Source organism: Bos grunniens, chromosome 18 (assembly GCF_055505025.1).
Source record: "Bos grunniens cultivar Pamir isolate PY7600 chromosome 18, Bosgru_T2T1.0, whole genome shotgun sequence".
Classification (NCBI taxonomy): Eukaryota; Metazoa; Chordata; class Mammalia; order Artiodactyla; family Bovidae; genus Bos; species Bos grunniens.
This window is the reverse complement of record NC_141182.1, coordinates 56,652,120-56,672,376: the sequence shown is the minus strand read 5'-3', so window position 1 is coordinate 56,672,376 and position 20,257 is coordinate 56,652,120. Positions and strand designations below refer to the sequence as shown.

The window sequence follows — 20,257 nt, the reverse complement described above, 5'->3', positions numbered from 1 at the left end:
CTATGAAGACCTACAAGACCTTTTAGAACTAACACTCAAAACAGATGTCCTTTTCATTATAGGGGACTGGAATGCAAAAGTAGGAAGTCAAGAAACATCTGGAGTAACAGGCAAATTTTATCTTGGAGTACAGAATGAAGCAGGGCAAAGGCTAATAGATTTTGCCAAGAGAATTCACTGGTCATAGCAAATACCCTCTTCCAACAACACAGAAGATTCTACACGTGGACATCACCAGATGACCAACACCAAAATCAGATTGATTATATTCTTTGCAGCCAAAGATGGAGAAGCTCTATACCGTCAGCAAAAACAAGACCAGGAGCTGACTGTGGCTCAGATCATGAACTCCTTATTGTCAAATTCAGACTTAAATTGAAGAAAGTGGGGGAAACCACTAGACCATTCATGTATGACCTAAATCAAATCCCTTATGATTATACAGTGGAAGTGAGAAATAGATTTAAGGGACTAGATCTGATAGAGTGCCTGATGAACTATGGATGGAAGTTAGTGACATTGTACAGGAGGCAGGGATCAAGACCATCCCCAAGAAAAAGAAATGCAAAAAAAGCAAAATGGCTGTTTGAGGAGGCCTTACAAATAGCTTTGAAAAAAAGAGAAGCGAAAAGCAAAGGAGGAAAGGAAAGATATACCCCCATTTGAATGCAGAGTTCCCCCCAAGTTGCCAGCATCCAAAATAAAGCACATTTTCGTCTCCACCAGCCTAGTCTCTTTATTGGCTTTTGAGAAGCAAGCAGTGTGATCCCACTTTCACTTATAGAAATAGAGGAAAGTTTCCTACAGGAGGTTGTAAGAGCTTTTCCTGCAAGAAAAGTAGGAATTTTCCAAAAGTAGAAGAGAAAGGATATTGTGGGCAGAGGGAACAGAAAATACAAAGATCAAGAGATGGGAACTATTAATAACTTGACATAGATGGTGTTTTCCATCTACATCACATATTCTACTGGCATTACTTATATCAACCTATTCAAACCTCACAACCCAACGCAGAGGATATTTTTTAATCTCCCATCTGCAGTGATACTGAATCAAACAGGAAGGCAGTTGCCCAGGAAAATTGAACAATTAAGTAACAGGCTCGATTCATTCACCAGCAGTGTTAGTTGGTGTCTTGAAGACTTTTGCTTTAGTAGGAGATATTTCAGTTAGATGGGTTAACTTGCCTATGACGTCGCCTTCTGTGGAGGACAGTGAAAGACTCTGGCTATAATAGGAACACTCATTGTGCCAGCAGAGCCATGCATTTCCCAAATGCCATGATTTCACGAGCTGCAAAGCAGCTATTTACACCTGTTCTCTCTCCCGACGTTCTATTTCTGGACTCCATTTCCCAGCATTCCCGCGCTCTCAGAGACCCGAGGCCTGGAGGAGCGTGAGCCGCAATGGTTTCTGGGAAATGTGGTCCAGTTTGCGAAACCGAGTTTAAAGTACCGGGACTTGTGGTACCGCGCAGGCGCTCTCCGGGGCTCGAAGGAGGGCGGGAAGGCCCGGCCGCCGTGCACCACCCAGGGGCGCCCAGGTGAGTTCCGACCTGGCGGATCCGAGAGGTAGCAGCTGGGTGTGGGCTGGCCCAAGCAGGCAGGCTAGCACGTAGGGGGCGGGCCAGAGTCCGCTTGGGTGGGAAGGGAAGGGCGCTGTAGGCAACGCCCCGCCCCCTCCTGCCGCTCGCGAGGCGGCCCCAGAGCCGACAGCCTTCCACTCAGCGCGCAGCAATTGGGCGCCTGCTGTTTTCGAGCAGTCTATCCGAGTGCGGAAATGTTGCGATTTCTTAAAAAGGACAATGTACCAGTTCTTCACTTGGCAGGTGAAGAAAGAAGCCAAGGAGATTCCGTGGCTTCTCCCAGAACGCAGTGCTGATGAGTGGTCAACCTGGGCTCACGCCCAGGGATGTCTAGCCCCAAAGCCCTAGCCTACTCTGCACGGTCACGCCCTCGGTGCCTGTCCTGATACTGAGCGTCTGTTGCCCTCTCTTTGGGTCTCATCTTCCCTCTCTAATCTCCCACCATCACCCTAATCCCCATTCTGTCCCCCTCTCTCCCTAGGTCTCTGCTTTTTTATCTCTGAGTCTGACCCCTTCTCTCTGTCTCTGTGTGCCCCCGGCCCCCATAAGTCTCTGTGTTTTTTCTAAAAACAAAGTTTCAGTTTACTCCAAAACCATTGCATCACGATCACACGAGGAGTGAACATCCATACAATACTATTGATTAGCTACTCTGCAAGCTTTCCTTAGATTTTGATAATTGTCCTAATGTCCTAAACGGCAAAAGAAAAATCCCATATCATGCACTGCATTCGTGCTCCTGTTTAGTCTCCGTTAACCTGTAACAGTTCAGTCTTTTTTTGACCTTCATTCATCTCGGCAATCCTGAATATATAACAGACTGTGTGCTTCTCCTATGGTCCCTCAGTTTAGACATGTTGAAGTTCCCTCGTGATTAGATTTAGGTCACATGCTTTTGGCAGGAATACCTTAGGAATGATGCTGTGTCCTTAACAGACCAGCAGCCTGTGATGTCAGCTTGGCCATCATCAGTCACATTGGTCTTGATCATTTGGCTAATGTGGTGTCTGCCAAGTTTCTCCGCTTAAAAATTATCTTCATTTTATAATTACAGTAGATCCCCTTCCCCTTGGAGGATACATTCCAAGATCCCCAATGGATGGCTGAAATCTCGGAAAGTACTGAACCCTCTATATGCCATTGTTAACTAAAGAATAAAACAACCAGTTATTTTACCAGCAAAATGGGCTTATTCAGGAATAACAGAGAATTGTAATTCTGGAAAAGAAGGTTAGAGCAAAAGCCATGGGAAGTCCAACAAATGAGAGAGGAACTTTATTTTATAAAGAAAAAACAAAACAAGGAATTCGGGAAGAGTTGTTTCTAACAAAAGTCCATTGGAGAAAAGTGAGAGTTCCAGGCGATTATGGTTTCTCATTGGCCTAGTTGCTGCGGTAATTTCTTGAAGGAGGAGATGCAGTGTACATCTTTTCCAGTTTTATGCATGTCAGTCGCTAAGTCATGTCCAATTCTTTGCAACTGTAGCCTGTTAGTCTCCTCTGTCCTTGGAATTCTCCAGGCAAGAAAACTGGAGTGGGTAGCCATTCCCTTCTCCAGGGGATCTTCCTGACCCAGAGAATGAACCTGCGTCTCCTGCATTACCGGCAGATTCTTTACCATCTGAACCTCCAGGGAAGCCCCACTTTAAATGAGGTTCCCCTTTATTAATTTTCACACCATGTTTTCTTCTAAGCATTTGTACCTATGATAAAGTTTTATTGATAAATTAGGCACAGTAAGAAATTAAAAATAATAAAATAGTATAACAATACACTGTAATAAAAATTTTATGAATGTCATCTCTCAAAAAATATCATTGTACAAATTTAATGCCTCTTGCATCTTAACTAAGCACTTAGGCACTGTGACTAACTTTGCAGGTTGAATTTTTTTTTTTTTTTGGCTGTGCCACGCGACTTGCAAGATAATCCCTGACTAGGGATTGAACCCAGGGCCATGGCAGTGAATTGTCCTAACTACTGGATGCCAAAGAAGTCCTGAATTTCTTTTTCTTTCTTCACAATTTCACGGTTAGAAGATTAATTCTTACTGTAGGTCTTAGCAACCGCAGCATGATTTTTTCTTCTTTCCTTATTAAGTTGAAAACTTTCACCTTTTCACTTCAAGCTTCTTTTTGGCGTATTCAAGTGGCCAGCATCAGCATGACTACTCTTCAGCTTTGGGGCCATTATTAAGGAAAATAAGGGCTACTTGAACACAGGCAGTGTGATACTTCAAGAGTCAATCAAGACAACTAAGTGGCTATCACACGGGATGGAGCTTCCCAGGTGGCTCAGTGGTAAAGAATCCACCTGCTAGCACAGGAGACATGGGTTCGATCCCTGGGTTAGAAAGATCTCCTGGAGTAGGAAGTAGCAACCCATTCCAATACTTTTGCTTGGAGAATCCCATGGCTGGTGGGCTACAGTCCATGCAGTCGCAAAAGAGTTAAGACATGACTGAGTGACTGAACATCTGACAGGATGCAGTGGACAAGGAGATGATTCACACCAGGTGGGACAAAGCAGGACTGCACAATACTCAGAATGGTGTGTGATTTAAGACTGATGAATTGTTTCTTTATGGAATATTCCACTCTGTTTTTGGACCACACTTGACCTCAGGTAACTGAAATCACAGAAAGCGAAATTGTGGATAAGGGGAAACTCTGCAGTAATGAGTGACTTGTGAGGAGAGAGTTAAGACTGTGTAAGACCTTCATGAAAATTCCACCCACTGGTTTCAGCCCTCAGGTGCATGCGTTCCCGTGGAGCCAAGTGTGTACGTGTGGCTGTTCGCCACCTGTGAGGCTCTGAGTCTGTTTCTGGACTGTGTTAGTTTCCCATTTCTGCTGTAACAAATTACCAGAAACTTACTGGCTTAAAACAACAGAGCTGTAGTGTTCTCCTACAGTTCTGGAGCCCAGAAGTCTGAACTCGGTTTCAGTGGGCTTCTATCAAGATGTCAGCAGAGCCATGCCTCCTCCCGCCCGAGTCTCCAGGAGAGAATCCATCTCCTTGCCTTTTCCAGCTTCCAGGGGCTGCCTGCATCCCTCGGCTAGTGGCCCCTTCCTCCAGCTTCAAAGCATGGTGCCTTGTCTCTCTGACTCCACTCCTCTTTACATCTGTCCCACCGCCTTCTGCTCCGTGTCAGATCGACCTCTGCCTCCCTCCTATAGGAACCCTTGTGATCATGCTTAGGGTCCAACCAGATAATCCAGGATGGCCTTCCCTTCTCAAGATGCGTGACTTACTCACATCAAAAGTTCATCCTGGGGGACTTTCCTGACGGTCCGGTGGTTGAGACTTCATCTTCCAATGTGGGAGATGTGGGTTTGATCAACCTGGTCAGGCAGCTAAGATCCCACATGTCTCGTAGCCAAAAGACCAAAACATGAAACAGAAACAGTATTATGGCAAATTCCATAAAGACTTTTTAAAATGGTCCACATAAAAAAAACATCTTTAAAATCTTATTTAAAAAAAAAGAAGAAGTTCATCTTAGGTCTTCTCTGGTGGTCTAGTGGCTAAGACTCTGATCTTCCAACGCAGGGGGCCCAAGTTTGATCCCTGGTTGGGGAACTAGATCTCACATACTGCAACTAAGGGTCCACATGCCGCAACTGAGACCCAGTGCAGCCAAATAAATAAATATTTTTTAAAAGTTCATCCTGGAGATATGTTTGGAGACCATTATTCAACCCACCACCTGGTCTATTGCTCACACCTATTTTCCCCACAGGCAGAAAGTCCCTCCAGGGCAGAATCACAGCTTACTCATCTCTCTGCCCTTAAAACCCTAAGTGGATCCTGTTACTCACATGGGGCACAGAGCATGTTTGATCAATGAATGAAGGGGACCACAGTCTGAGCACCAGCTTCTCTGTCTCTCTTTCTTTTTTCTTTTGGCCGTGCCACGCAACATATGGGATCCTAGTTCCCTGATTAGGGATAAGATCCATACCCCATGCAGTGGAAGTGTCAAGTCCTAACAACTGAACCACCAAGAAAGTCCCTGAACACCAACTTCTCTATGTAGAGGATTCTTTAACTTGGTTTCAGTAGCTGCAGTCTTTCTTTAAATGACATCTTAAGCAGGAGTCCAGGATCCTGAAGCAGGATTTTGGGACAGGTAAAAGGAGCTCTGCAAAATGTGGTCCATCCATACAATGGAATATTACTCAGCCATTAAAAGGAATGAGGAGGGACTTCCCAGGCAGTCTAGTGGTTAGGACTTCACCTTCTGATGCAGGAGGCGGGGGTTCAATCCAGGGGTCTGGGAGCTGAGATCCCACATGCCTCGGGGCCAAAAACCAAGTATAAAACAGAAGCGATACTGTAATAAATTCAATAAAGACTTTAAAAATGGTCCAAATGCAAAAAATTTTTTAAAGGGAAACCATCACAATATTGTAATTAGCCTCCAATTAAAAATGAAATAGGAATGAGGCACTGATTGTGTGCTGTAACATGGATGAGGCTTGAACACACTGTGCTGAGTGAAAGAAGCCAGACACAAAAGGTCATATGTGGATGGCTCCATTTATGTGACATGTCCAGAATAGGCAAATGCATTGAGACAGAAAGATGAGCGATTATGGGGGGTGGGGGAGGCTGGCACGGGAGAAGAGAGAGTCAAGGGCGACTGGTTAATAGCACAAGGTTTCCCTGCAGGGTGATGATGAACGTGTCCTGGAACTAGATAGCGCTGACGGTGGCACACCATTGTGACTGCATTGTGACTGCCACCAAGTTGTATATATTCAAATGGTTAAAATGGTATATTTTCTATGTGTTTTACTACAATTTAAAAATTATAAGACACTTCTATGTATAAGCTAGATAACCAACAAGGACCTACAGTAGAGCACAAAGAAGTCTACTCAATATTCTGGGAAAACCTGTAAGAGAAAATAACCTAAAAAAAAAAAGAATGGACATATATATGTGTGTGTAACTGAATCACTTTGCTGTACACCTGAAACGGACACAGCACTGCAAATCAACTCTACTCCAATATTAAAAAAATTTTAAAAGATAAATAAAAATTGTAAGACAAAAAGGAGGGGTTGTTGGGATTTCCCTGGTGGTCCAGAGGTTAAGAATCCGCCTTGCAGTGGAGGGGACACGGGTTTGATCCCTGGTCTGGGAACTAAGATCTCACATGCCGTGGAGGAACTAAGCCCGCACGCCACAACTACTGAGCTGTTGGGCCACAACTAAAGAGTCCGTGTGCCACAGTGAAAGATCTCACAAGATGCCACTAAGACCCAACACAGCGAATCTGTAAAAAAGAATTAGCTCTGAGAGCAGACTTCTGGATTTGATTCTCCCTCCAACACTTGATCTTTCTGTGACCTTGAGCAATGACCTTGGCCTCTTGGGCTCAGATTTCCTCACCTGGGGATAACTGTAGCTACTTCTCTGAGAGCTGTTGTTTGGGTGCAGTGGGCTGAACCCCTTGATTGTGAATGGTGATGGTTACAGAATGGAGGCCTCAGGCAGCCTGTCCTGAGCCTCTGCTTTGGCTCTCAGGAGAGCAGGGGCCCCTCTATCACGAGGCGTCTTTGACAAAGTGTCTGTCCAAGCCAGAACTGACACCCTCTCTGTTCTGTCTTCCTCTAGTAGCTTTGTGGACTCAGGCCTGGTCCTTCCTTTTGGAGATGCATTCCTGGGACCCTGCAATGGCCATCAGGACCCTGACGAGCAAGGGCCAAGTGAGTCTGGGCTCCCTCTTCCCGGAGATAACTTTGTGGGCCCTAGAGGGCCTCCCCGCCTGTGTGTGTGCCCTCAAGACCTGCCTCTCTCAGTACTGGGAGAGATACAATGATGGGATTTCTCTGAAACTGGGAGGTGCGGGGTGGGTCACAGGATGCTCTGAACTGGGTAGGGTGTTAGATGAGGTCTAAAAATCAGTCATCTAACGCTCAGCAGTCTTTTGGTTACCAGGTGAAGTGGGTAGTGATGGCTTTGCTTCACCCCTGAGCCTTATTATTGGAGTCAGGAGTGAGGGTTGGGATCCGAGTAGGAGTCTAGGATGGAGTGTGACTTAGGAATAGCTCTGGCACACAATGACTTGGTAGTTTTTTAAGTGTTTCTCAGGGTTGTCATGTACAGGTGTGCAGGTTACGCACTACACAAGGGCACCTCCTCTCAATGGCATGATTTGCATATCCTCCCTCATACATCGGTATATTTAGTATAGCAATTTACACGCAGATGGCAGTCAACTGTCATATGCTAGAAATAATTGGTGTAGTGTAACAGCTTTCCACCAGATGGCGGTAAAGACGGGGGGGGGGGTGGAAACCGTGTTCTATACGGTTGGCCAAAAAGTTCGTTCGGGTTTTTGCCACCCTAATCTGCCGAGTCAGAATTTCAGGCCAGAGAGCAAGTGGTAGGCTCTTGACCCATGACTTGTCCCACCCCAGGATTCTAGAAAGACATGCCCCTCTGTGATGTAATATTGGCCCTGGCAGGAATCAGTGACCTTCAAAGACGTGGCCGTGGACTTCACCCTGGAGGAGTGGGGCCGCCTGGGGCCTGGCCAGAGGGAGCTGTATCGGGACGTGATGCTGGAGAACTACCAGAACCTTCTCTCTTTGGGTGAGGCTCTGCCTCCTGCCGTCCTCTCATGGCCTCTATGCCCACCCACTGCTTAACTGTGGGCATTCCTTCACTGGGGTCCTCTCTGCTCCTCTCCCGGGCCCTTGCTGGGTGGCCCATTCATCTGTCTCTCCAATGGCTTCTCCCAGAATCCCAGCATACCCAGGCCCCGAGTCTTCTGCCTGTCCCACCGACCCTTCAGCCAGTGCCCCTGCCTTCTGCTTCTTTTTAAAAAAATTTTATTGTAATATAGTTGATTTACAATGTTAATTTCTGCTATGCACCAAAGTGACTCAGTTATACATATATATATATCCTTTTTCACATTCTTTTCCATTTTGGTTTGTCACAGGATGTTGAATAGAGTTCCCTGTGCTATACAATAGGACCTTGTTGTTTATCCATTCTATATGTAATAGTTTGCATCTGCTAATCCCAAACTCCCATTCCTTCCCTCCCGCCCCCCCTCAACCCTTGGCAACCACAAATCTGTTCTCTATGTCTATGAGTCTGTTTGTTTCATAGAATGAAACATCTGTTTCATTTGCCCTGTACCCGCATTACCCCAATCTCTGCCTCTATCTTCACCTGGCCTTTTTCCCTCCCAATGTGTCTGTGTGTCTCTATTCTTATAAGGACCGCAGTCACTAGAATTAGGGTCCACCCTAATCCATTAGGACCTCATCTTAATTAGTTACATCTGCAAAGCCCCTTGTTCCAAATCAGGTCACGTGCTGAGGTCCCTGGGGACTCACTTCCCCCCACTGCAGGAAGCGAGGAATTGTTTGTTTAGTTGCGAAGTCATGTTCAACTCTTTGTGACTCCATGGACTATAGCCCACCAGGCTCCTCTGTCCATGGGATTATCCAGGCAAGAATACTGGAGTGGTGTGCCATTTCCTTCTCCAGGAATGTCCCTACTCAGGAATCAAACCAGCATCTCCTGCATTGGCAGGAAGATTCTTTACAACTGAGCCACCTGGGAAACCCAAAGACAGCAGGTCTGAAAAAAAAAAAAAATCAGATGAGATGAATTTTAGTTATCTGTTTTGTGGCACCCAATCTAGCCAAAGTATGATCATGTGGGCATATGCTGACATCATAATACCCAATTAATTATTAATGAGATCATTTTCTTTTTTCTCCATGTCAAGTCTTCAGAATGTGGTGTGTATTTTGCATTCAACTTGAACACAGAGCTGGAAGCTTAAACAGTGACGTTGGGGCTCAGGCTCTCTCTGGAATGGAGTAGGCACTCAGTAATCAAGTTTTGTGTTGGCCATTAGATCATCCAATCATTAGGCATCCAACACATGCATCTCCTCTGTAGACCTAGGGCCTGGAGCCCAGCCCTGAGGCCTCCCTGTAACCATAGCCTCCATGGCCAAGTCTTGTGTCTTTTCCAGGGGCAGGGTTTCCTGGGGCCAAACCCGATGTGATCTCCCACCTGGAGCGAGGGGAAGAGCCCAGGATGGAGAGGAGAGAAACCCAGCAAGTTACCTGTCCAGGTGGGTAAGTGTGTCTAGCAGGTGTGAGACATCTTCCCACCCCATCTGTTGTGATCAGTGATGGTTATTCAAGAGTGAGGGAATGTAATATACAGGCTGTCACTTCGGGCCGTGGATTTGAATCCAAACTCCACTACTTCCTGGCTCTGTGACCTTCAGGCAAGTCATTTAGCCCTTGTGTACCTCAGTTTCCTCATCTGCAAAATGGGATCAATGATAGTACCTGGAATTGGGAAGAATAAGTGAGTTAACATGTAGAGGGCAGCCTGGTGCTTCTCACCCAGGAAACCCCATGCTCAGACTAGGCTCCAGTGGTTATCATTGTGGTACCCAGAAGTGGTGCCTGGCCTGACATGTTAGGAGACAGGAAGAAGCCAGATTTCTGCCCCTACTAGCCCACAACCTCATCAGAGGAGGGGACAGGAGCATCTCTGTTTCCATCACTGTCCGTCCTGTTGTGGGACCAGGACTTGCCCCCTCCCTCCCCTTCAATCATCACATCAGGCTCCAGTCCTGTCCCTCCTGCCCCTTCTCTTTGCCCAGTTCTGCTCCCCCTCTCCCACAGCACTGGCTCAAGGCCTCAGCGACCCTTACCTGGACCCTCACCCCAGCCTCCTCCCTGGCCTCCCAGCTTCTGGTCTTACACCCTATGGTTCATCTCACAAACAGCCCCAGAGCCCATCCCTCCCCTGCCCACAGCCCTCCTGTGACTCCCCAGTGCCCTGAGTCAGAGTCCTAGCCCAAACCTGGTACTCGAGGCCCTACATGGTCCAGCCTGTTCTGTCTCTGGCCTCATCTCTCATCACCATCCACCTGTGGTGATACCCTACACCCTACCTCACTCACCAAAGCCCCTGTCCCTCCCTGAACTTGAACATGTGTTCCCACTTTGGGTCTTTTCATATGTTGTTCCCTCTGCCTGGAACACCCTTCCCTGCTTTGTCTGCCTGGCAAACCCCTTTCATGTTCCTCAAGGATACAGGTCTCCTCTTCCAGGAGGCCTTCCCTGACTTCCAGGCTGAGTGACCTGCCCCTTCTTGGTGCTTTCACGGCTGCTTGCTTGAGCTACTATTACTGCACTGGTTCATGCGGCAGTGAGACTGTGGGCCCTAGAGCCAGACTCTCTGAGTTCGAACTGAGCTCTGCCACTGACAGGCCATGTGACTGTGGGCAAGTGACTTAAGCTCTGGGTGCTTATATGTAAAGTGGGACACTAATAGTACCCACTTCACTGAGTTTCTTATGAGGACTAAGAGAACTCTGGACTCTTTTGAGACTCAAGTGGGTTTCCATGGATGAGATCATCTCCCATATGTCTTTGAAGTTCACATCAGTAGAGAAAAGCACATTCACGTGACTCTTGCAGAGAGGATGACTCAGAAGCCCACATGTGATCTCTCTAGCCTTTGCATGCTAAGTCACTTCAGTTATGTCCGACTCTTTGCAACCCCATGGACTCTAGCCTACCTGGCTCCTGTAGGAGAATCCATGGGATTCTCCAGGAAAGAATACTGGCATGGATTGCCGTGCCCTCCTCCAGGGGATCTTCCCGGCCCAGGGGTCAAACCCATGTCTCTAAGGTCTCCTGCATTAGCAGGCAGGTTCTTTACCACTAGCGCCACCTGGGAAGCCCTTTACCCATACACATATTTGTTATATACTTTGCTGTAGAAACTAACTGGGCGTTCAACTTGTTGAGTCATGTAAATCCTTCCAGAAAAATCACCAAATGAGTGGATGGTGGTGGGATCACCTCCAGAGATATAACAACTAAATGCAGTGTGGGATTTTGAAAATAATCATGATGTCATTGGATTAGGCATTGGTTTCTTAGATATGACATCAAAGGAACAAGCGGCGAAAGAAAAAATAAATCAGATGACATCAAAATTTAAATTTTTTTGCTTCAAAGACACTGCAAAGAAAAGGCAACCCACAGAACACAAGACAAATTTTGTAAATTATATGTCTGGCAAGCAGCTGATAATTCATACAACTCAATAATAAAAAGACAATCTCGTTAAAAATAGGATGGCTTCCTTGGTGGTCCAGTGGCTAAGACACCACACTCCCAGTGCATGGGCTAGCTTCCCTCCTTGATCAGGAAACTAGATCTCACGTGCCACAACTAAGAGTTTGCATGCTGCAGTTAAAGATCCTGAGCACTGCAGCTAAGACCCGGTGCAGCCAAATAAATAAATACAAGGAAAAAAGTGGGCCAAGGATCTCAATAGCCATTTTCTTCAAAGACACACAAATGTTCAACAAACTCGTGAAAAGATGCTCTAACATTAGCCTATGTGTGTGCAAGCTAAGTTGCTTCAGCCCACGTCTGACTCTTTGCAACTCTACGGACTGTAGCCCAGCAGTCTCCTCTGTCCATGGGATTCTCCAGGCAAGGGTACTGGAGTGGGTTGCTGTGCCCTCCTCCAGGGAATCTTCCCAACCCAGGGATCAAACCTGTGTCTCTTACATCTCTTGCATTGGCAGGTGTGTTCTTTACCACTAGCACCACCTGGGAAGCCCAACATTAGCATATACCTGCTACACAACCAGCCATGGTGAGGTCCACAAACCAGGCGCCAGGTGGACATCATGAATCCTCCACGTACAGTAAACAGTGCTGACAGCCTAGCACATCTTGACCCACGGTTTCAAGCACACAGAAAAAGATAATTAATCTGTAGCTATGTAAACATCCCAGGAGTTCAGTGCTCAGAGCTTAGCCAAGTGTCATTGCCATGGTTACAGAGATAGATAAAAACTGAGTACAGTGGACCTTCTGTGTTAACTCTTTACAGCGATGGTATGAAAATGCTCCTACCATCCTCATTTGCCAGCACTGAATAGTTTTTAATATTTTCCAATCTAAAAAGTATCAAATGGCATCTGAGTAACTTGACTTTTTTGGAGAAGGCAATGGCAACCCACTCCAGTACTCTTGCCTGGAAAATGCCATGGACGGACAAGCCTGGTAGGCTGTAGTCCATGGGGTCGCTAAGAGTCGGACACAACTGAGCGACTTCACTTTCACTTTTCACTTTCATGCATTGGAGAAGGAAATGGCAACCCACTCCAGTGTTCTTGCCTGGAGAATCCCAGGGACGGCGGAGCCTGGTGGGCTGCTGTCTATGGGGTCGCACAGAGTCAGACACGACTAAAGTGACTTAACAGCAGCAGCAGCAGCAGCAACTTGACTTTTTAGACTACCACTAATGTTGAGCATCTTTTTACAATATATCAGCCACTTGTTTTTCTGTAGAATGTCTGTTCACATTCCTGCTTCACTATTTCATTAGACTATTTCTCTTTTTCTTATTGATTTGTGAAAACGTGTTAAATATTATGGCTAAGAAACGACTATGCACATAAACTGCTTTGCCACTCAATTTTTTGTGTGTTTAGAGTATACTGAGTCCATCCTTCTGTGTCACAACATGAGTCTACCTCATGCCTTTTGAACTAGCAATATGAACTTGGAAGTCTTTTTGAGATTACAATGCCATATCTAAATAATCAGCTTCTTTTGTCCTGGGACAGATGAAGTTGATATTTTCCATTTCTTTCAGACTTGGAGACAAGCTCTGCAACTAATCAGGAGATGCTTCTAAAAAAGAATATTTCTGAAGAGGTGGCTTCCCCAGTGGCAAAGATGGAGGGAATTTTAAGGGCAGTGCTTGGAGACGCCAAGCTGGGGGAGTCCTGGACGCGTGGCTGTCAGCTGGAAGACCAGGGCAAGCAGGAGAGGTGTTTGAGATGGTTGTTCGCTACTCCCAAGGAAGATACCCATGGGGAGAGGGGCCTTGGCTGCAATGAGCTTAGAAGCTTCAAGAGGACCTCAGCCTTCATCAGGAAGCAAAGAGTGCCTGGGGGAGACAGGCCTCAGAAGTGGACTGGGTCAAGAAAGAGCCTCAAATGCCAAAGGACCCTTGTAGAGAAGAAACCATTTAACTGCATGGAATGTGGGAAAGCCTTCGTCTACCATTCTGACTGCATTCTACACCAGAGAATTCACACTGGAGAGAAGCCCTACAAGTGTAATGATTGCGGAAAGGCATTCAGCAACAGCTTGTATTTCATCCAGCACCACATGATCCACACAGGAGAGAAGCCCTACGCCTGCAACGAGTGCGGCAAGACCTTTACCCAGAGCTCATCACTCACCGAGCACCAGAGGATCCACACTGGAGAAAAACCCTACAAATGCAAGGAGTGCGGGAAAGCCTTCACCCAGAGTTCCTCCCTCATCAAGCACCAGCGATGCCACACTGGGGAGAAGCCCTATAAATGCCACCAGTGTGGGAAGTTCTACTCCCAGGTGTCCCACCTCACCCGCCACCAGAAAATCCACACAGGAGAGAAGCCCTACAAGTGCAACGAGTGTGGCAAGGCTTTCTGTCACACCTCCTCCCTGACTCAGCACCAGACAATCCACACTGGAGAGAAACCCTACAAGTGTAACGAGTGCGGGAAGACTTTCAGCCACAACTCATCTCTGACGCAGCACCAGCGAGTTCACACTGGAGAGAAACCTTATGAGTGCCCTGAGTGTGGCAAAGCCTTCAGCCACAGTTCATCGCTGATTCAGCATCAGAGAACTCATACTGGTGAGAAGCCCTATGAGTGTCACGATTGCGGGAAGGCTTACACCCAGATCTCCCACCTCATGAGGCACCAGAGTATTCACATAGGGGAGAAACCCTATATATGTAATGAGTGTGGAAAGGCTTTTGGTCACACCTCCTCCTTTACTCAACACCAGACAGTTCACACTGGTGAAAAGCCCTACAAGTGTAACGAATGCGGGAAAACCTTCAGCCAGAACTCCTCGCTTACACGCCACCAGCGAATTCACACTGGGGAGAAGCCCTATGAGTGTAAAGTTTGCAGGAAGGCATACACCCAGATCTCCCATCTCATTCAGCACCAGAGGATTCACACTGGAGAGAAACCTTATGAGTGCTGTGAGTGTGGGAAAGCCTTTAGCCGGAGCACCCATCTTATCGAGCATCAGAAGATCCACATGGGCGAGAAACCCTATAAGTGTAAGGAGTGTGAGAAAACGTTCAGTCACAGCTCATCCCTCACTCAACACCAGAGGATTCACACTGGTGAGAAGCCCTATGCCTGTAAGGAATGCGGGAAAGCCTTCAACCAGAGCATCCACCTTATTCAACACCAGAGGATTCACACTGGGGAGAAGCCCTACAAGTGTAAGAACTGTGGGAAAACGTATACCCAGATCTCACACCTCATTTAACACCAGAAAGTTCACAGGGGTGGCAAGCACTCTGCATGTAACAAATGTGGAGAGGATTTCAACTGGAGATCACACCTGGCAGAACACCAGAGACTTCATGCTATGCATGGCGTCTATGTCTGAGGTGATTTTGAAAAAGCCATTTCTTGGAGCATGCAGCTCGCTGATCAGAGAACTCATGCTGACTAGAGAGCCTGCGAGTGAAACAGATTGGTGATTCTGCTGTTGGATTCCATTCAGCCTTCATCAGCAGTTGTAACTTCCTCCCAGAGAGGAGCCCTAACACTATGTATTGAGAGAGTTGGTTCCTTTATTTTCCTAGAAGGAGGATGGCACCATTTATCACCAGCTGGGACAGCTTCTGATCATTTAAAGGGCTTCACCCTAAAACCCTGGCTTCCCCTCTATTTCTCAGCCTTTCAGTGTCTCCAGGTGGTGGTAGATATGGGGTGGTCTAAATGAGATGCATCTTCATCTGGGATCTTTAATGTCTCTCAGTTTTCTGCTGTTTCTCCCTTTCTGTTCTTATGAAGTATATGAAAACTGAAAATGTTAGTCATTCATGTCCAAGTCATCAGTCATGTCAAGAGTCAAGAGTCATGTCCAACTCTTTGCAACTTCTTGGACTATAGGCCACCAGGCTCCTCTGATGGAATTTTCCAGGCAATACTGGAGTGGGTTCCTGGGTTGGGAAGATCCCTTGGAGGAGGGCATAGCAGCCCACTCCAGTATTCTTGCTGGGAAAATCCCATGGACAGAGGAGTCTGCTGGGCTTCAGTCCATGGAGTGGCAAAGAGATACAACTGAAGTGATGAGCATGGTATGGCACGCCTAAAATATTTATTGGTATAATCACAAATATGTGATTTTATAAACAACTTTTTAACTTGATATAATGTGAATATTTTCCCATGACAATGCAAAAAAATATATACATATTGTACAAAATTAATATATATACATGTGTATATATCTGTCATCATTTGCCATTTTTAACAGCTGCATAATATTTCATACTAGAGTTTCTTGAATTTATTCAACCAACCGCTGTTAGTGGATATTTGTTTTATTTACTTTTTTTTTTTAATCACTGGACATACATTATTTAACACTTGTGCAAATTATCCCCATAAGATGAATTCCTAGAAGTAAGCTTATGGGATCACAGAATGTCCATATTTAAAATTTTGATAGTTATTGCTAAATAATCCTCAGAAAAGGATGAACCAATTTACATGACTCCTGAAAGTGTATGTGAGTGCATATTTCTTTGTTCCTCCATGTTGTTCGTAAATACTCAATATTAGTCTCATTATTTTTAACATTTCTAATCTAATAAATAAAACATCCTGATAGGGAAATTAATGATCTTTTTATACATTTATTGATATTTTGTCTTCTTCAAATTGCTTCCTTGTGTATTTTGCCTATTTTTAATTAGGCTGCATTTTTTTTATCAATTTATAGGAACAAGTCTATGTATTACACATATTAATTCTTTGGTATTTTGTTTGTTATTTCTCTTAGAGTTGCTTATAGTATATTTGGCTATATAGAGTTTTAAAATTTCTATGTATTCAATTCTATTTTCTTTTCTATTTCTTGGATAAACTGTCATGCTAAGAAAAACCTTCCTCAGGCCCAAGATTATGAAAAAAGTTCTCCTGTATTTTATTCTAGTACTTTTATGATTTTTAACAATTAAATTTGTATCCCTTCTGCATTTAGTATGTCTTATGGTATAAAGTTTCAATTTCTAGAAATCACTGGCACTGATTCCTTGGCTGGTGGCCCCTTCATCCTTAAAGTCAGCAGCGTGGCATCTTTAAATAACTCATCAGAATATACTCCACAACATATGGAACTTTCTCAGCACTTTCGGTCCACTCCCTTCTCAAAGACTCACCCCTCCTTTACTAACATACTGGTGCAGAATAATTGCATTTTAGGTCTAAGAGAACCTGATTTTGAATCTTGCCTTTGCCATTGTCTTGCTGACTGATCCAGTTTCTTTGTACTTAAAATGAGATAGTAAGCTATATTACGAATATGTCTGGGTTTCAGGTAACAGAAAACTCAAAACTACCCGAACAAGAATGACAGTTTAGGGCTTCCCTGGTGATTCAGTGGTTTAAAAAACAGAAATCTGCCCCTCAGTGTAGGAGAAACGAGTTTGATCCCTAGTCTGGGAAGATTCTACATGCCACAGAGCAACTAAGTCCATGTGCAGCAACTATTGAGCCTGTGCTCTAGGGCCTGGGAGTTGCAACTGCTGAAGCCCATGTGCCTTAGATCCTGTGCTCTACAACCAGAGCAGCCACTACAGTAAACCTGCACACTGCAAACAGAGAGTAATGCATGCAACAACGAAGACCCAGCACAACCAGAAATGAAGCTGACCTACATATAGGTTTCTAAAGAGGCAGGTCAGGTGGTCTGGTATTCCCATCTCTTTCAGATTTTTCCACAGTTTATTGTGATCCACACAGTCAATAATACAAAACTGAAGCTTGTGTTACTTTTTATCTCACTCTTCATCGTAAGGGGGCTTCCCTGGAGGCTCAGACAGTAAAGAATCCTCCTGCAATTCAGGAGACCTGAATTTGACCCCTAGGTGGGGAAGATCCCCTGGAAAAGGGAATGGCTACCCTCTCCAGTATTCTTGCCTGGAGAATTCTATGGACAGAGGAGCCTGGTGGGCTACAGTCCATGGGGTTGCAGAGTTGGACACCACTGAGTGACTAACAAAAAAGTCTGAAATGCAGTACTTGGATGCAATCTCAAAAACAACAGAATGATCTCTGTTCATTTCCAAGGCAAACCATTCAATATCATGGTAATCCAAGTCTATGCCCCAACCAGTAATGCTGAAGAAGCTGAAGTTGAGCGGTTCTATGAAGACCTACAAGACCTTCTAGCACTAACATCCAAAAAAGATGTCCTTTTCATTACTGGGGACTGGAATGCAAAAGTAGGAAGTCAAGAAACACCTGGAGTAACAGGCAAATTTGGTCTTGGAGTACAGAATGAAGCAGGGCAAAGGCTAATAGAGTTTTGCCAACAGAATGCACTATGGCTCAGATCATGAACTCCTTATTGCCAAATTCAGACTTAAATTGAAGAAAGTAGGGAAAACCACTAGACCATTCAAGTATGACCTAAATCAAATCCATAATGATTATACAGTGGAAGTGAGAAATAGATTTAAGGGACTAGATCTGATAGAGTGCCTGATGAACTATGGATGGAGGTTTGTGACATTGTACAGGAGGCAGGGAGCAAGACCATCCCCAAGAAAAAGAAATGCAAAAAAGCAAAATGGCTGTTTGAGGAGGCCTTACAAATAGCTGTGAAAAGAAGAGAAGCAAAGAGCAAAGGAAAAAAGGAAAGATATACCCATCTGAATGCAGAGTTCCAAAGAATAGCAAAGAGAGATAAGAAAGCCTTCCTCAGTGATCAGTGCAAAGAAATAGAGGAAAACAATAGGATGGGAAAGACTAGAGATCTCTTCAAGAAAATTAGAAATACCAAGGGAACATTTCATGCAAAGATGGGCTCAATAAAGGGCAAAAATGGTATGGACCTAACAGAAGCAGAAGATATTAAGAAGAGATAGCAAGAATACACAGAAGAACTGTATAAAAAAGATCTTCATGACCCAGATAATCATGATGGTGTGCTCACACACCTAGAGCCAGACATCCTGGAATATGAAGTCAAGTGGGCCTTAGGAAGCACCACTATGAACAAAGCTAGTGGGAGCAATGGAATTCCAGCTGAGCTATTTCAAATCCTAAAAGATGATGCTGTGAAAGTGCTGCACTCAATATGCCAGCAAATTTGGAAAACTCAGCAGTGGCCACAGGACTGGAAAAGGTCAGTTTTCATTCCAATCCTAAAGAAAGGCAATGTTAAAGAGTGCTCAAACTACAGTACAATTGTACTCATCTCATACATTAGCAAAGTAATGCTCAAAATTCTCCAAGCCAGGCTTCAACAGTACGTGAACTGTGAACTTCCAGATGTTCAAGCTGGATTTAGAAAAGGCAGAGGAACCAGAGATCAAATTGCCAACATCCATTGGATCATAGAAAAAGCAAGGGAGTTCCAGAAAAACATCCATTTCTCCTTTATTGACTACGCCAAAGCCTTTGACTGTGTGGATCTCAATAAACTGTGGAAAATTCTTAAACAGATGGGAGTACCAGACCACCTGACCTGCCTCTTGAGAAATCTGTATGCAGGTTAGGAAGCAACAGTTAGAACTGGACATGGAACAACAGACTGGTTCCAAATTGGGAAAGGAGTACATCAAGGCTGTATATTGTCACCCTGCTTATTTAACTTATATATATGCAGAGTGCATAATGAGAAACGCTGGGCTGGAAGAAGCACAAGCTGGAATCAAGATTGCTGGGAGAAATATCAATAATCTCAGATATGCTGATGACACCACCGTTATGGCAGAAAATGAAGAACTTGAGGCTCTTGATGAAAGTGAAAGAGGAGAGTGAAAAAGTTGGCTTAAAGCTCAACATTCAGAAAACGAAGATCATGGCATCTGGTCCCATCACTTCATGGGAAATAGATGGAGAAACAGTGAAAACAGTGACAGACTTTATTTGAGGGGGGCTCCAAAATCCCTGTAGATGGTGATTGCAGCCCTGAAATTAAAAGACGCTTACTCCTTGGGAGAAAAGTTATGCCCAACCTAGACAGCATATTAAAAAGCAGAGACATTACTTTACCCCTAAAGGTCCATCTAGTCAAGGCTATTGTTTTTCCAATAGTCATGTATGGATATGAGAGTTGGACTTCAAAGAAAGCTGAGCACCAAAGAATTGATGCTTTTGAACTGTGGTGTTGGAGAAGACTCTTGAGAGTCCCTTGGACTGCAGAGATCTAACCAGTCCATCCTAAAGGAAATCAGTCCTGAATATTCATTGGAAGGACAGATGTTGAAACTGAAACTCCAATATTTTGGCCACCTGATGCGAAGAGCTGACTCATTGGGAAAGACCCTGATGCTGGGAAAGATTGAAGGCAGGAGAAGGGGACGACAGAGGATGAGATGGTTGGATGGCATCACTGACTCAGTGGACATGAGTTTTCGTAACTTGAGTAACTCATGTTACTCCGGGAGTTGCTGATGGACAGAGAAGCCTGGCGTGCTGCAGTCCATGGGGTTGCAAGGAGTCGGACCCGACTGAGTGACTGAACTGAACTGAGTGACTAACGCTTTCACTTTGTCATACCAGGTGTAAATAATCTCTCAGGAATGGAATGGCCCAAGCCTTGTG

General features: G+C 45.1%; 1 protein-coding gene and 1 long non-coding RNA gene across 2 annotated transcripts; one reads left to right on the top strand and one right to left on the bottom strand.

Annotated features, from left to right (window-relative positions):
• Positions 1–1,440: 1,440 nt before the first annotated feature.
• LOC147354273 (uncharacterized) lies at positions 1,441–15,048 on the top strand. Its single transcript, XM_086353785.1, is given in 6 exon segments — positions 1,441–1,543; positions 7,210–7,301; positions 8,064–8,190; positions 9,596–9,697; positions 13,267–14,876; positions 14,879–15,048. Coding segments are annotated over 5 exon segments (1,929 nt in total). The 5' UTR covers positions 1,441–1,543; positions 7,210–7,247; the 3' UTR covers positions 14,915–15,048.
• On the bottom strand, positions 2,834–3,762 carry LOC147354274 (uncharacterized). The gene is made up of 2 exons (XR_015146398.1): positions 3,636–3,762; positions 2,834–3,287 (listed from the first exon to the last, which is right to left on the bottom strand). It is a non-coding gene; the product is annotated as an uncharacterized LOC147354274 (long non-coding RNA).
• Positions 15,049–20,257: the final 5,209 nt, after the last annotated feature.